This window comes from Coloeus monedula, assembly GCF_965178545.1.
Source record: "Coloeus monedula genome assembly, chromosome: 16".
NCBI classification, from domain to species: Eukaryota; Metazoa; Chordata; class Aves; order Passeriformes; family Corvidae; genus Coloeus; species Coloeus monedula.
Window position 1 is genome coordinate 16798969 of NC_138796.1, and position 15093 is coordinate 16814061.

General features: G+C 43.8%; 1 protein-coding gene across 2 annotated transcripts in view; it reads left to right on the forward strand.

Annotated features, from left to right (window-relative positions):
* The window catches only part of MAPK8IP3 (mitogen-activated protein kinase 8 interacting protein 3), a gene marked incomplete at its 5' end in the record, with an annotated part of 73296 nt that overhangs the window by 19273 nt on the left and 38930 nt on the right, over window positions 1–15093 (forward strand). For both annotated transcript variants that reach the window (XM_082292245.1, XM_082292246.1), the window contains 5 exons: window positions 2223–2343; window positions 3106–3176; window positions 3931–4022; window positions 5774–5797; window positions 9826–9877. In XM_082292245.1, coding sequence (XP_082148371.1) covers window positions 2223–2343; window positions 3106–3176; window positions 3931–4022; window positions 5774–5797; window positions 9826–9877 — 360 coding nt within the window. The remainder of the gene's footprint in view (window positions 1–2222; window positions 2344–3105; window positions 3177–3930; window positions 4023–5773; window positions 5798–9825; window positions 9878–15093) is intronic.

Below are 15093 nucleotides of genomic sequence, written 5' to 3' on the forward strand. Positions count from 1 at the left end.
GGACTCCTTTATAGCAAAAGAAAGATGTCGGCATTGCTGCTAGCTCTAGAAAATACTGTGTAAAACAGCCATAAGTGAAAAAAACCCCAAACCCTTATTACAGTAAATTTGGGCAGGAAGAGGAATAAAGTTAAAAGCCTAGTTAGAGAATAAAGGCATTGCAGAACACTGAGTGCAGGGAAGCAAGACATGGCTAAAGTGTGTTTGATTGTTTCTATAAATACAGGTATGTAAGAATGCAAACTGAGTCACTGCTCCCAGGAATTTACTGAGGAGTTTTAATAGTTTGCAAGAATCATAAATAATGTGGCGTTCAGTCATCTGCAGAGAGGATCCGATTCATAATGATGGCTGCAGTGTCCCTGCTAATAATTCCAGTAAAAGCAACAGGGAGTGTGCATGGGGTTTACCCTGAGAGTGCAGCAGTGTCAGTTGGTTCATGTGCAGAATTTAACAAAATAATCTTACTGAGCATTTAAATGTGTTAGTTTCCCTTGGAGTCTTTGCCAAAAAAGATTCGCCCCAGTGTCTGACTCTTTTGGAGTAAAGCAAAGCTTTAATTTGTTAAATTGAAATTCTCATGCCTCCGAGCAGGTTTTTTTTGGAGGCAACACTTCCCCCATGCAGAGGGCAGAGGAGAGAGGGATTTTCCTCACCATTACCCATGCTTTTAGACAGAGGAAGTTTCACCAGCCAACGTGAATGTGCTGGTGAATTTGGTGGGGCTGGACCTAAGGAGGATTTGGCAAACAGACGAAGAGAGAGGCAGGGTTAGGAGCAGAGCCTTGTGAGCTCCTCACAGACCCCTGTTACTTCCTGTGGGTAGGTCCAAGTCCAGGGCTGCTCCCAGCCCCAGCTGTGCTCATGTTGTTCAGCTGTTGGGTTGGTGTCCTAATTACTGGACTGGTTGGTGCAGATAATGCTGTACTTACGGCTTCCTTGGATGGAACTACTCAGGAGTAATGTAACGAGACTTGAATTTTTGGGTTTGTGAGCCAGGCCAGGACATGTACTGCAGCTGGTGGGATAGCTTTGCTATACTGTGCCCTTGTGAGCCTGGTGGTAACGTTCAGGCTTGGTTTGCTGGGGAGAGGCACATGTTCTCTGAGCCTTAAGGACTTTCCCACTGCTTTGTGTCAGGGATGGTACTAGAAGCAGCTGTTTCTAAATCTAGACATGTGGGTTATTAGTCATTATTGCACATAGTGTATTGTGCAGAAAACCTCTGATGACCATGTATCACACAAGAACCAGGCTCATCCAGCTATATACAGAGATGTGGAGATGTGTTCACTTTCCAGGGATCTTGCTTAGTTTAAATATTTCATGATACTTCATTATATGATATGATAGAATGATATTATATGATACTTCTATGATATTTCATTATCTGGAGCCCCTGTGGCTCCAGTTCCTACCAAGAGTTGTGTAATACAGTGGAGCTGAACAGAATGTTCCACATGTTTTACTCTGCTCTTGAGTGCTGGTGTCCACAGCAGGAAGTGACTAAAGCTCACAGGTGAGAAGTGAGAGTTTAGAGATAGAATACCCTGAAATCAGGTATTTTCCTGTTGTGTTTTCATCGTGAAATGAGTGTATCTGTAAAACCTTTCCTTTGGTGCAGTGTCCAGTGCAGGAGTCACACCGCTGCCTGCAGCTGCCTCTGTGTTGGTGATGATGGGAGTGAGCAGCACCAGAGCTGGGGCTTAGTTTTCCAAAAGACTTGCACATTTCTGCAAGACTTGTCCCCCACAGGAATTTTGGGTGGAGCTCTCTACATCTGCATCATTAGAAGAGTTAGTCTGAAGATTTCTGACATAGGTATTTATAAATACATGATTGTAGAAATAAAATTTGATTTCTGTGACATCAAAGTAACAGGAATCAAAATGCAGCCTGGCACGAAGAAGACCAGCATTGCTGAAGATGAGAGAGTTGTGCCGGTTTACAGAACTCATGTTGGACCATGGTTTATATATTTATTATGCATTAAAGATAACAATACTTTTCTCATATGAAATAGACTCTTCATCTTGATTAAATGCTGTTGTGCTACTTACAGTACTTAAAAATTTTTATTTCTGATTTTGTAATTTATATTCCCTCATTTTATATTGTCTCAAATTTCTATTTTTGTGAAGAGAGGAAGGGTCATGGTAGGGCAAACCCACTTTACATGTAATCCTCATCTGTGCCTTCATCTCCACTTCTTCCCTATGCAGAAGTTCATAGAGTTTGAAGATGCACTGGAACAGGAGAAGAAAGAACTACAAATCCAAGTGGAACACCTTGAATTTCAGACTCGACAGCTGGAGCTGAAGACCAAAAACTATGCAGACCAGAGTAAGCAAAGCTGTGCACCAGACACCATTATACACATTGCCTTCCACAGATATACAGTGCTACTTTAAAAATAATTTTAATACTTTTTTTGTTTCACTGTAATTTGCGCAAAGCCCAAAATACCTGGTTGTCCCTTACTTGGATGTAAAATTCTGAGCCTTCCAAAGGGTGGGATGTACCTGCACTAATTCAGTAGAGGCTACATTTCTTCTCTTCTGTGGTCAGTCTCTCCAGATGCAAGGTGAAAGATTTGGGCCTTTGGAACCTGGTTTCCAGTTTCTCCTTGTAGAATTTTCCATTTTTTCCTCTTATAAAAATCATCGCATTAATTAGTTAGTTACTCACTTACTTAGTTTGTGTATTTATTTTTACAAATACTTCCATAATACGTGCAGCCATTGAAGTTCCCCTCAGAATTTGTTGGTGTTTTGTCCAGTACTGCTGCTTCTCTAGTAGCCAGAAGAGCCAGTCCCAGAGGATAATTTAAATTGTTGCCAAGCTAAGATGCTTACAGGGCACCAGGCTACTGCTGAAAAACTTCAGTGGTTTTATTGCATTTGTGGTGCAGAATTGCTGGTATTGGGAACATGCAGGTACCCATGAACTAAGTTTCTAACAAAGACCAAATCCCACAATTCTGTTTCTGTTTGTTTTATTCAGTAAGTGTAAATTAATTTCTAACAAAATAGGCTTTGTTGCTCAAACAGTTTATTTTGAGAGCCAGGTGTGTGTTAGCTGATAGTTGGGATCTTCTCTTGGCAGTTTCTCGACTGGAAGAACGTGAATCAGAAATGAAGAAGGAGTATAATGCTCTGCATCAGCGTCACACAGAGGTAGGATGCCATCTTTCTAAATAAATAAACTCTTTGTCGATATCTACATGACTACATTATGTAAAGGAATTTGACTTTACAATCCTGGTGATGACTAGAGCTTCTGAACTTTGGGAACATCAGAAATACCTGACTGGAGGGTATAAAGAGGATGGAGCCAGGCTATGTTCACTGGTGCCCAGTGGAGACAGCTGGCACAAGCTAGGACACAGAAGGCTCACTCCGAAAAACATAGTAAAAACTACTGCGAGGACAATGAGCCCTGGCACAGGTTGTTCAGAGGCGTGTTGGAGTCTCCTTCCTTGGAGATACTCATAAGCCACCTGGATGTGGTGCTGGCAGCCTGCTGTGGGTGGCCCTGTTTCAGCAGGGAGTGGACTGATGGACCTTAGGACGTTCCTTCCAATCTCAGCTGTTCTGTGATGCTGTGCACATCCCCTGCTACCTCATCTCCCGTTGCCAACAATCCTCCAGGAGATGTTTATGTTGTTCTGGGATATCGTCTTTCAAGGCTCTTCGGTTATGGGATTCAGCTGAATTAATTTCTGACACTATTTGCTGACAAATTTTCTGTTGGATTAGACAGAAAATACATTCACTTACATCATCAGCTTAGGAGGCAACAGTAAAGACAAGGAAATGTGCAAAAAAACCCCAGGGAACTGGAAATGGATGCTGTAGAAAATTAAACAAAGGCAGAAAATGAGCCTTTCCTTCTCATCTGTTTACCTCATGGATTTTTCTCTCCTCACAGATGATCCAGACCTATGTGGAGCACATTGAGCGATCTAAGATGCAGCAAGTTGGGGGAAATAACCAAACTGAGGGCAGTGTACCTGGGAGAAGGTAGGACCATGACCTCTCCATGTAACATGTGTCAGCTGGGAACTTACACACTGAGTGTGTGTGTTTAAGAGAGAAAACAGAGCAGGACCTTTCCCTGGGGACGTGGATTGTAGCCGAAGCTCTTTTTAAATAGGTTCTGGGTGAGTTGTGGGTACTTGATGGTGAGGAGCTTTGTATGTTGTTTTACAAAGGTGAGGCTTTATCATGCTGCTGTTGATGGGGCCTGTGGAAAACATGTTTATATTCTTAGGTAGTGTGTAGAGGTTTATCTATAGAATGGATGGAAGTGTCAAAATAAAGTGTCTATGAGTGTACGTGTCTTTGTATGTGGGATAGGCAGCAAAACCGTAGCAATTAAATGCATTAACCCTTACAGGATTTTTTCCCCCGTTGTTCTTTCGGAGGAAGCTTTCTGTCAGTCACCAAAAATCCTACTTATTTCCAAGAAATGGATTTTCCTCCCTTCCTTCATTGTTTGGGTTCTGACTAGAATTAGATTGTCTAAAATATAGGAATCAATTGAGAAAAACAAAAAAAAAAAGCTAGATGTCAGCTTTCCTAGGCAGAAGAGACAGGCATGAGGGGTGTAGAAAGCTAGAGATGATGTGGTATAAAAAGAACCAGTAGTTTGTAGGTGCTCATCTGTTCATAAAATCTCCCTTATCAGACTATTTTTCTTCCTTCTCTTCTATCCCTCACAGTCTGGAAATCCAGAGTGAGCTCCCAGAACATGATCTGATCCTAGTTTTAGAGATCAAATGGGATAAGTGTATTAGGCTTGTTTCTCTCCCCACTTATACTTCTGGAAGTAAGAATATATCTGTGGAAATGCTTACACAGTAAAATCTAAAAGTACTGTAGGCAAAAGCAAACTTAGGGCATCTCTCTTTTAAAGGGTGCCAGTTTTGAGTCATAGAATCATAGAATATCCTGAGTTGGAAGGGAGCCACAAACGTCATCAAAGTCCAACTCCCGGGCTGGACTGCATAGTAGAAGTGGTTTTTTATGAGCTTTTCCTTCTCAGACTTTCAAATAAGCTGATACTAATTGTGGCTTTATATTAACATTCCATGAAAGAGCTGCCCAGTGAAAAATGTTGCTGGTTATAAGACTGCCAGTTTTTGTGGTGAAGGGCAAAATTTTCATCAAGAACTGCCTCTTCATATCAGAGAAGTTGGTCTTTTACCCTTTAAGTGTGGCATATTGCTAGTGTCCTTGGAGAGGACTGTATGTCTGTGAAAAGCCTGTGATGAGACTGTGATCCAAGTGTGTAGTAGCTACCAGTAGGAAATGGGAATTTTTTTCTTAATTTTCAGCTTTGCACTGTTTGTGTATATGCGTGTGTAGCTGTCTGTTTGTTGTGCTTGTGCACAAGCACCTGGGACAGGTGTGTTTTGATGTCATTGCACAGCTGGAGGGGGGAACACCAGTGTTAGTGGATCTTAGTGCACAGGGTGGGGGGACAGGCATAATTTCTCATGACCTGTGACATGAATTTGGGTGCATTTATTTAAAATAAATGGGACTAGGGAGAAGTTTGTGCAAAAGCTTTTGTGGGGGTGGTGTGTATCAATGGCCAAGAGGTGTAATGAGTTTGTATCCTCTTCCACATGGCGTGGGTTGCAGTGCATGTGTACCTTGTGTCTGTGGTAGGTTGCATGTTTGCATGACATTTGCTCTCTAATGGTTGTTCTTTTTGTCTCGCTTTTTGTGGGATTGCTGCTGTTTGGCTGTTATGTTTGTCACTGCAGTCATCGCCAGTCCTGGAGAAAAAGGTAAATCCTATTGCTGCATCTTAACTTCATTAATCCAAGTGTCAGAGGTTGCTGTGGAGTGATGACAATGTGATGCTGGGAATGTATTGTACTGGCATATTTGCTCTTTGTGTCTACTGGTGCCTGTGCTGGACTTGCTGGTTCAGGGGCGAAGAGGGAGCCATGGAGCTGGGATAACACAGCAGAGTGAAGCTTGTGTATGCAAATGCAGAAGACGCAAGTTTGGTCCCAAAACAGGATCGGATGTCTGGGATGGGATGTTCACACTTCACATCCACTAATGTGTTAAAAAGTCATAGAATCATAGACCTGTAGAATCACAGAGTATCCTGAGTTGGAAAGGACCCCGAAGGATTATCAAATCCAACTCCTGGCCCTGCACAGACACCCCAAAATCTCATCCTGTGCCTGAGAGTGTTGTCCAAATGCTCCTGGAGCTCTGGCAGCCTCGGGGCCATGCCCGTTCCCTGGGGAGCCTGTCCAGTGTCCCACCACCCTCTGGGGGTAGAACCTTTTCCTGAAATCCAGCCCAAACCTCCCCTGATACAGCTTCATGCAGTTCCCTCAGGTGCTAAGAAATTTCTTCTCTCTTATTTTACTCTAGAGAACAAGCCGTGCCTGATTTCTGAGTGCAGCAGAGCAAGTGTGTCAGTGTCAGCTTTCAAAAGGCACTTCTGGCTGGTGGTTGGGCAGGAAGTGCTGTGCCCAGAGTCTTCAAAGACACTAGATCTCCTCTTTAAATGCTGGCAAACAAACTGTAGTTTTGTTGTGTTTTGTAAACTTCAGGATGTTGCTTATAAAACATCCTGATCCCAGGTTTTGGTTACTGCTAACCTTTATTGGGGAGTGTGCTGTTCACCTTGTAACTCAAGGTGGAACTAACAAGTGTTAAAACTCACCCTGGCTGAGCCCTGGAAAGATTTGGGTATATGAGGGCAACTACAGCACTCAAAATTTAGACCAGCCCTGAGGATACTTTAAATTTCTTTGAATTAAAATTTGGTAGCCAACTCCAGGACTGCAAAACTGGAGTTAGCTCTGCTGGGGTGTTTGCTTTTTCCCCATTCCTGGGAGGTTTAGGAGAGGCTTGAAGGTGTTTCCAAAGAAACTCAGCAAGGAAATTTCCTGACAGTCTGTGCTAAAATTCTTTCCTGAAGATTCTACAGCTTCTGATGGTACAGAGACCCTGTATCTCTGTCTCTTTAACGGAGACTGAAATTCACACATTTCCTCTCCATTTGGTGTCTCCTGTATTTTCTTGTGCGTTAAGTGTGTATGTGTTTGCATATGAACAAAGAAGAAAAAGGGAAAGTATAATTTAATGCCTCTCTCAGCATATGTTTGGGGCAGCTTTTATGTCTCGGTGTTGTCAGTGAGTTACATCAGGGCATCCCAGCATAGTCACTAAGATATTTTGGCTGCACCACTGGTTTGACATGGACTGTTCTGCAGTTACAAAAAACTTTGTCCTGGTCCAAACACCTGTGAAGGCAAGACTCTCTTAAAACTACCATTCTGTGCTGGAGAAAAGGAAAGATACAAAACTAATGGTTAAAGCATCTCAAAAAATGCTATAATTTTGTTTTCTCCCTAAAAAGAGAGATTTTTTTGAAGTAGACTCTTAGGGACCCTTGGATTATTTCTTTAACTGTAAAATTAGGAATTTTCTGGTTTTGTGGCATAAAGTGGCTCTGATTTCTAGTTTTGAATCCCTTCATAATCTCTTACACATAACTGACTCTACTTTCTGTGGTGCTTGGATCAGTGCCAGGGTGAAGATTTCCTAGGAGGAAAACATTTGCCTAGTATGTTATTTAGAAACTTGAAACCCAGCTGTTACAAACTTCCAGGGTCTTAGAATGATAGCAGTGGGATAGAGAGGTACCTACCAGCAGACAGGCAGAGGTAGTTGTCCTTTGGCATCATGACCTAGTAGGAGCAGGAGGAAGTGGCAGGTTACAGTCATAAATTGGGATTTAGACAAACAGCAGTGGAATGTTTTCTCTGAACCATCAGCGATTATTTAATCACACCCCCACATTTAATGTTAATGATGTTAATGTAAATGATAATTATTTATCACACCCCCACAATTAAGGCACAAGCAGCAAGATGCCTTTGGTAGTGGAAAGGAAAAGCTACAAGGAAACGGACAATTCCTATCACATAGGAGTCTGGGTTTGAATCTGTGGAGGAATAATAGAATCATTAAGGTTGGAGAAGACTCCAAGATCATCAAGTCCAACCTTCAACTGAATACCCTCATGCCCACTAAATCACATCACAAAGTGCCACATCCACACACTTTTTGAATGCTTCCAAGGATTGTGACTCCACCACTTCCCTGGGCAACATGTTTCCATGCTTAACCACTTTTTCAGTGAAGAAATTTTCTGCAATATCCAACCTGAAGCTACCCTGGTGCAACTTGAGGACATTTCCTCTTCTCCTATTGCTTGTTACCTGTGAGAAGGTTAAAGATGTTGTGTCAGTGATCTGTGTTCTTCCAAAATCCAGTTACATGCCTCCTTTCTAAGAGGGTTTGTGTATGAAACTTCCATGTACGAGTCTAGTATCTTCAGGAGAGGATTTTAAGGCAGATTCCTAGGAAAAGTGCATCCCAAGCAGGCCACACTGTAAACACCTTTCTGCCCCATCTTGCCTATCCGAGACAGGCCACAGGAGGCCTTTTTGCCTACTGATGATAGGCACTAATGCATCAATGCAGCATGCTGTGGTGGCTGGGCAATGCTGGGACTGAGAAGGTTAGGCACTGTGGTTTTTCTCAGCAAACGTTGCCTCCTCTGCTGGGCACTCCACCTCTGTCCTTCCTAAAAGAGCTGGCTGGTGTACCATCCCCTGTGTTAGTGTGTTTGCTCTGTCCCAGGGACCCTGTAGCAGTTGTTTGCCATAGTCACAGGTGAGGTGGCTGTGCTTGTTTCCCAGCCTTGGCATGACACCCAATGCTGATGATCATTACAGAAAGGCACATGGAGGTCTGCTGTACTAACAGTGTGCTACACAAGGGCAGGTTTCATCACACCCCCACAATTAAGCAGAAACCCTGTGCAGGAGTAGGTGAAATACGAGTGAGTCGGAGTGTGGGTGCACATCACACAGAGAATCAATTTAGTTCAGCTCTACAGGGAATGGAGTCAATTAGAGATATCCTGAACCAAGTGCTGGGTTCGGCAAGCTGCTGCCACAGCCTTTCCACCTCCACTGCTTGCTCTAGATTTTCTCCCACGGAAGCTTGGTCTCAAAATCTGTGCCAGCTCTTATGTTCAGAATCATACCTGCAGCTAGTGAGTCACCTGCAGTTGCCAGAAAGAAGATGAATAGAACACACTTAGAGACACATTGCAGTATGCATGATGCATTCATTTATATCTTTGTTTAGTTTCTGAATTGAGAGTGCATTGTAATATGGGTATGGAGGGAGGATCAAAGAGTACAAATACTCCCGTGCTTAAAATTGGAAGTGATCCAATCCATCTGGTTCCTTTTGTTGAAGCTTGCCAGATTTCGGGTGGAATGTCATAAGTTTCATGTAGATGACACTTAAAAGCCTTATTCCTCACCCTGTTATGACATCTCTAGAAGCTGTGGGAGCTTTTATTTTTTTGCTGTGAGAGTTGTTTGCTGTGGCTTATTTTCCCCCAGAACCTTTGTTTCTCAGAAGAAGCACTGACTTAAGTTGGCTGGTGTTTGCCTGCACTTTTGTGTTCCTCTAAATTTCTCATGCTGATGGAGCGGTCAGTTGTACCTGTTATGGCCACTGACTCCCTCCCTCTTAGAGTCTCCCCAGGATGAGGTATTACTCTAGCAGTAACACTGTGGGACTGAGCAGCCAGCACCAAGGAAGTGTGGAAATTGGGAGTTCAGACAGCTGCCACATGGGGGTAACGGTTGCAGTCCCATTTCTAGTGTCTCATATTTCACATACACTAGGTGTGCTGTTTGTTTTCTATCAGAACCTTGTACACGGCTAACACAGCTTTCCTCTCTCTCCCTGTTTGTCTCTTTAGCAGGAAGGAACGTCCCAACTCCCTGAATGTCTTCCCCCTCGCTGATGGCATGGTACGTGGGCAGATAGGGGCCAAGATCGTCCCAACACTGGACCACTGGCACCTGAGTGACCTCGGCCAGCTGCAGTCCAACTCCAGCTACAAGGTTTTCTAGACCATCACAGAGCAAGGGTTTCCCACTCTCTCGCTGTTGATAACATCTCACATTTTCATTAAGCTGGAGACAATCTGTGTCCGTAACCCTTTGCAGCCTCTCCCTATGTGTTTGCTCCCATAGTAGCTGTGCTGGAGGTGGGAGGATATTCTTCTGCAGATCTGGCATATGGTGCAGGAAGGATTTGACACAGCTCCTCATGCTGCTTGTCTCAGGGATAATCTCCTTTACTTGGCTGGCCCCAAGTTGAGAGGGATGTTCGTGGAGGCAGTTAAGGATTGAGGGAAGAGAAATCCTTCACTTCTTAATAGATTTTTTGGGAGAGGACATGGTGGAGCCTTTCCCTTCTCTCCACTTTGGTAAGAGCAATGGTTCTGCAACTCAAGTGGGGCCGGGCACTGGGTTGCACTTGCCCTTAAGTGTTTGTCATTTTTGACTGATCTCCTGGCCTTCCTATCTTCACTAAAAAGAGCTCCTTCTTATCCTGTCTGGATGCCCAAGTCTTGCACTGCACTTAAAGGTATTAACATTCCTCCTATGCCTAATCACTGCTCTAGACTTGCACTGTCTGCCTTCAGTACATCTGTCACCGTTACTGCTCTGCCTTCTGTACCAGGTCTTCCAAAATCCTCACAGCATTGCAGCTGCACTGGAGCAGCTCCTGGTGCTGCCTGACATGTCTTGTGCTCTGCTCTGCCATTCGGGGGTCTCCACTCTGCTATTCGGAGACTGGTCTGAGCCCCAAGGCCCAAGTGGTGTGCTCTGAGCTGACAGTTCAGTGCAGCTGTTTACAGATTAGGCTGTGCATGGTGACCCACATTTCCCATGAGCTGTATGTGTAGACTTTGCAAAGTCTTTGTGCTCAGGATCCCACCAAATTCTTCTCTTAAAATGATTTTCCACAAAGGCCTGGTGACAGGTCGGAGAGCCACTGGTTTCTCTGCTGAGCACAGCTCAGCATGTCCACTGGTACCTCACAGAGCTTCTGCTCTACTTCAAAAGTGTCTGATTAAATTTGCCTTCCCTCTGCTTGGAATTTGTAGAACATCGGCTGTTTTATGTGTCACATACAAGGACTGGTCTCCATTTGAAAAGTTGTGAATCACTTTGAAAAGTTGTGAATCACTGATCCTTATAAAATACACTGAGGCAGTAAAGTCAAAGAGGAGATAAAGAAATTCCCAGCTTGTTGTACCCATTCTACCTGTCTCCAGATTCCATGAATGGGCTTTCACCTGAGGGACTCTACAGCCGTGGCCTTCTTGATGCAGAGACAGATTCACAGTTTACTCAGAAAACAAAGCAGCAAGTTAATTTTTTTAACATTACCTCTGTAGAGCAGCCAGACCTAGCACAGCACAAACGTCAGCACTTTGTCAGCTCTCTGCCACTGTGGAATTTGGAAATCCAAAATATCTTTGCCTAGGATGGAGGGTTGGAATCCAGTCCTTACTGTAGTGTTAGAGTTTGGGAAATACAGCAACTTGCAGAATGCCATTCAGGTCCTACAGTCATTTCTGGAAAGCTCTGCCTGGAATTAGGGAATAGCAGTGCCACAGTACAATAACATAATGGATGGTGGAAATGAGGACGGAGCAGAAATGTGTTTCTTCATACTAGTTCTGTGCCAGCACAACCAAAATGTGCAGAGCCCAGCCCACCTTTGGAATCAGTTATTCCTCAGGCTGTGCAAGCAGTGCTGCACACCTTAGTGTGAATAGACCTTGCAGTGATCAGGCTGGGCAGTGGGCATTAGTTTTTAGAGAAGAGCTGAGTGGGCACTGTGGTTAGATCCATCTTCCACAGCCCTGCTAAGGTCTAATTCCTTAAGTGGTCCCATTGACAACTTGCAAAAGAAGTAACCCAGCATCTGCATTGCAGGGGAATGCAGCAGCAACCCAGATAAATGGGAAGCTCTGGTGTCCAAGTTCAGGTCATAGAGGTTGTTCTGCTTTGGGCAGGGAAGACGCCCTGCACGGGGTTTGGAACTAGGTGATGCTTAAGATCCTTTCCAACCCAAACCATTCTGTGAGCATTGACTGGATCTCAGTTATTTGGTGGTGGTGGTATCAGGCCAAAAAAATCTGGTTCCAAGAAAGCTTTGTGCGGAAGTGGCAGTGTGCTGCTCCAAATGTATCGTGCTGGGATTCGTGTTGGTGCTTGTTAGACAGACTGGGAGTAGAATGCTTGGATAAAGGCTAGATGGTACAGCGGAGCTAAGTAGCTTGTGCTGTGGAAGACTTCTGTTACATGAGTATGGAGCAAATCAATGAATAGTTACCTTTAGTTGTGATTGACTGACTTGCTAGTTTGGAATGCAGGTTTTCTTCCCACAAGCTTCTTGCACACTCTTGTGAGTGAAATTCTGTCTCTTAAATCCTCTGTGTGACTGGCTTCTCAGCGGCGTGGCTCATGCCCCCCTTGCCTCTTCTTCAGAGCTCTGATACTTTGCTGACATCACTCACACAACTCACCTTCCCAGTACGTACCTGACTATTCTCACTAGTTTTCCTTCTTCATGGGGCCGTACTGTACTTACATTTTAAGTGTCCTTGTTTACTTTTTATTACTATTTTCTGTTTTAGTTGCTGTCATTATTTTATTTTTGCATTCAGTTGTACATTTATTTTATACAGTGTTTTGGAGATGAAAGTCTTAACATTTTTGTTTTTATGTACTATGCTTTCAGTGTTATAACCATACAATTGTGGCTTCTCATGGTGACATGTGACTGCTATGAATGTTGGGCCTTTACAATGCATTTTGGAGGTCACTACTACACAGTTGATGTTTAGGAGGTTGACAGGTATGGCTGTAGGTAAGTGGTGGCTGTGGAGAGTATTCTTTGGGTGAGCTATGGGTTTTGGAGAAAGCCTCCTGTGCTGGAGAGCTGTACTCTTAGTGCAATATTTAGCATTAACAGAGCACTCAGACAATAGAAGGAAGATACCAGCTTCTGGGCTGTGAAGAGGAGCACGCTTGTAGTATTTACATTTGGGAGAAATTTCTCCAATGCAGGCTGGAAGGTTGATAAAGTAGGTTTTCTAGGTAAATACAGAACTCACATCTGTAACCAAAGAGTAGTGAAAGACCAGGATAGTTACTTATTCATGTGTTCTGTGTAAGGGGCAGGTTATGTCTATAAACAAGAGGTTACAGGATATCTCTGATACAAAGATCACCCTTAGATACTGATGGTCCAGGGCTTTTGAATGACATCTGGTTCATAAGAACAAGGAATGACAAGTGGAGTGGACCCACATGGATGTCTCTTACACAGCTAAGATGCTCCTGAACTTTGGTTATTCTCATAGACTTACAGTGGGTCCAAGAACATCCCTGAATTCTTTCATCCAACAGCAGTTTTGTTTGGGGAAAGAGGTTTTATGGTTGCATTTCACACTTGATACTCTTGTCCCTTTGTACATCAGAAAGCACAGAAGACAAACTGCAGTTGAGGTAGTCCAAGGCTTACTGGATTCTATTTATTATCAAAAATCCCATTTGATTCTTTTTTTTTCTTTACATATTAGGAAAGTAGCTCCTAAACCAGGAATATGAACTAGAGGTGGGAAGTGTGGTTTTCACATGTAGCAGCCTAAGAGCAAAGTTCTCAACTCAGTCTTGATGCTAAAACCAGCATATGTGCAGGGAGATGGTTTGGATATTCTTGTGGGAATGCGGATACTGTTTGGACTGACGATGCAGAAAATAAACAAAACGTGGATTGCATTTACTGGTAGTGCCATTTAAAAAAACCTGAGTTTCCAATATGAATGCGCAGGTGCAGTGTAAACCCTTTGATTTCTACGGTGCAATGTGCAGCAGGGCATTCTAAATAAGCATACAGAGGCCAGTCTAATTAAAGGAAGATTCCAGATTTAACAAAAATATGGCTGCAAAGGGTTAAGTCACCATTTTTTTCAGTCTTCTCATTCATCCCATATTGGATTTTTTTGTCATGTGGTGAAGCTGTTATTAGAATGAGACTTCCAGATGAACAAAGTGAAACAGCGTCACAGCTCCAAGGTTGGGGAGCTCAGGGCAGCCTCTGAGCAGAACCAGGATCTCTCTAGTACTTCCACAGGAGGTGAGAGGCCAGTGGTGAAGATGAAAGCTGGGTGTGGATGTGCAGATGCTGAATGCCACTGCACCCAATTGCAACTCATTGTCACATATAACTCTCAGCATTAATTATGTCACCTCCCTGCAGGGGTTATTAGAGTGGGCTGGCCTTAAGACTGGGGAAATCTCATTTGGGTCTGGGAGAGGTCACAGTGCTGGTCAGGGCATTCCTTGTCTGACTGAAGCAGTGCTGCTTTAATTGGCAAACACAGGTCACAGTGTAAAACCCTGCAAAGCCTTGAAGACTCCTTGCTCCTCAAGAGGTGATGGTACAAGAAGTGGGGCTGTAATGTCTGTTAAAACCAAGAGCCATTTTGCACATTCCACACTGGGAATCCATCTCCTGTGTTCATTTCTCACCTTTCTGAACTCTTGAGTATTGTCATCCTGCCATTTGGAAGTGGGAGACCACATCTGCTGTGTTCTCAAGCTGGACCCATACCTGCCTAGCTCTGCATAAGGTGGTTTGAGGACATAGGTCTCCTGTGCCAGACAAGCCAGACCATCCCAGACAAGTGTCCACTTTGCTTCTGCAGTTTAGTGGCAAAACCAGTTTGCTGTTTTCTCATGCAGGTGTCTTGGTGGCTTACAGTAATGACATCAGCCAAGACTTTTAAGAGGCCACTTCAGATCCTTTCCAAGCAATATCCATGTTGCCTTCCAGCTTTGGGAAACACTGGCCTGGCTTGCCGCAAGTGCCAAAGCCCTTCAGCTTTCACTGTAGTCAGTGTGAGCTACAGGTGCTTTTCACCTGTGCTAAGGCCACCTTTCTTCAGATCACATACCAATGTGATTTGTGAAGACCAGTATTCAGTAGTGAAGGAGGAAGCTTATCAGCCCTTTCACAGGTGGGATTTGCTTGTTGAGTTCAGCACGAGAACTCGCTGCTTCGCTGTGGTGGTAGTGCCCGGTGTCACAGCAAACGCTGGGACATGTAACTGGTACAGTGAGCAAGAGCCATACTCATAATGCTTTAAGGCATCCATACA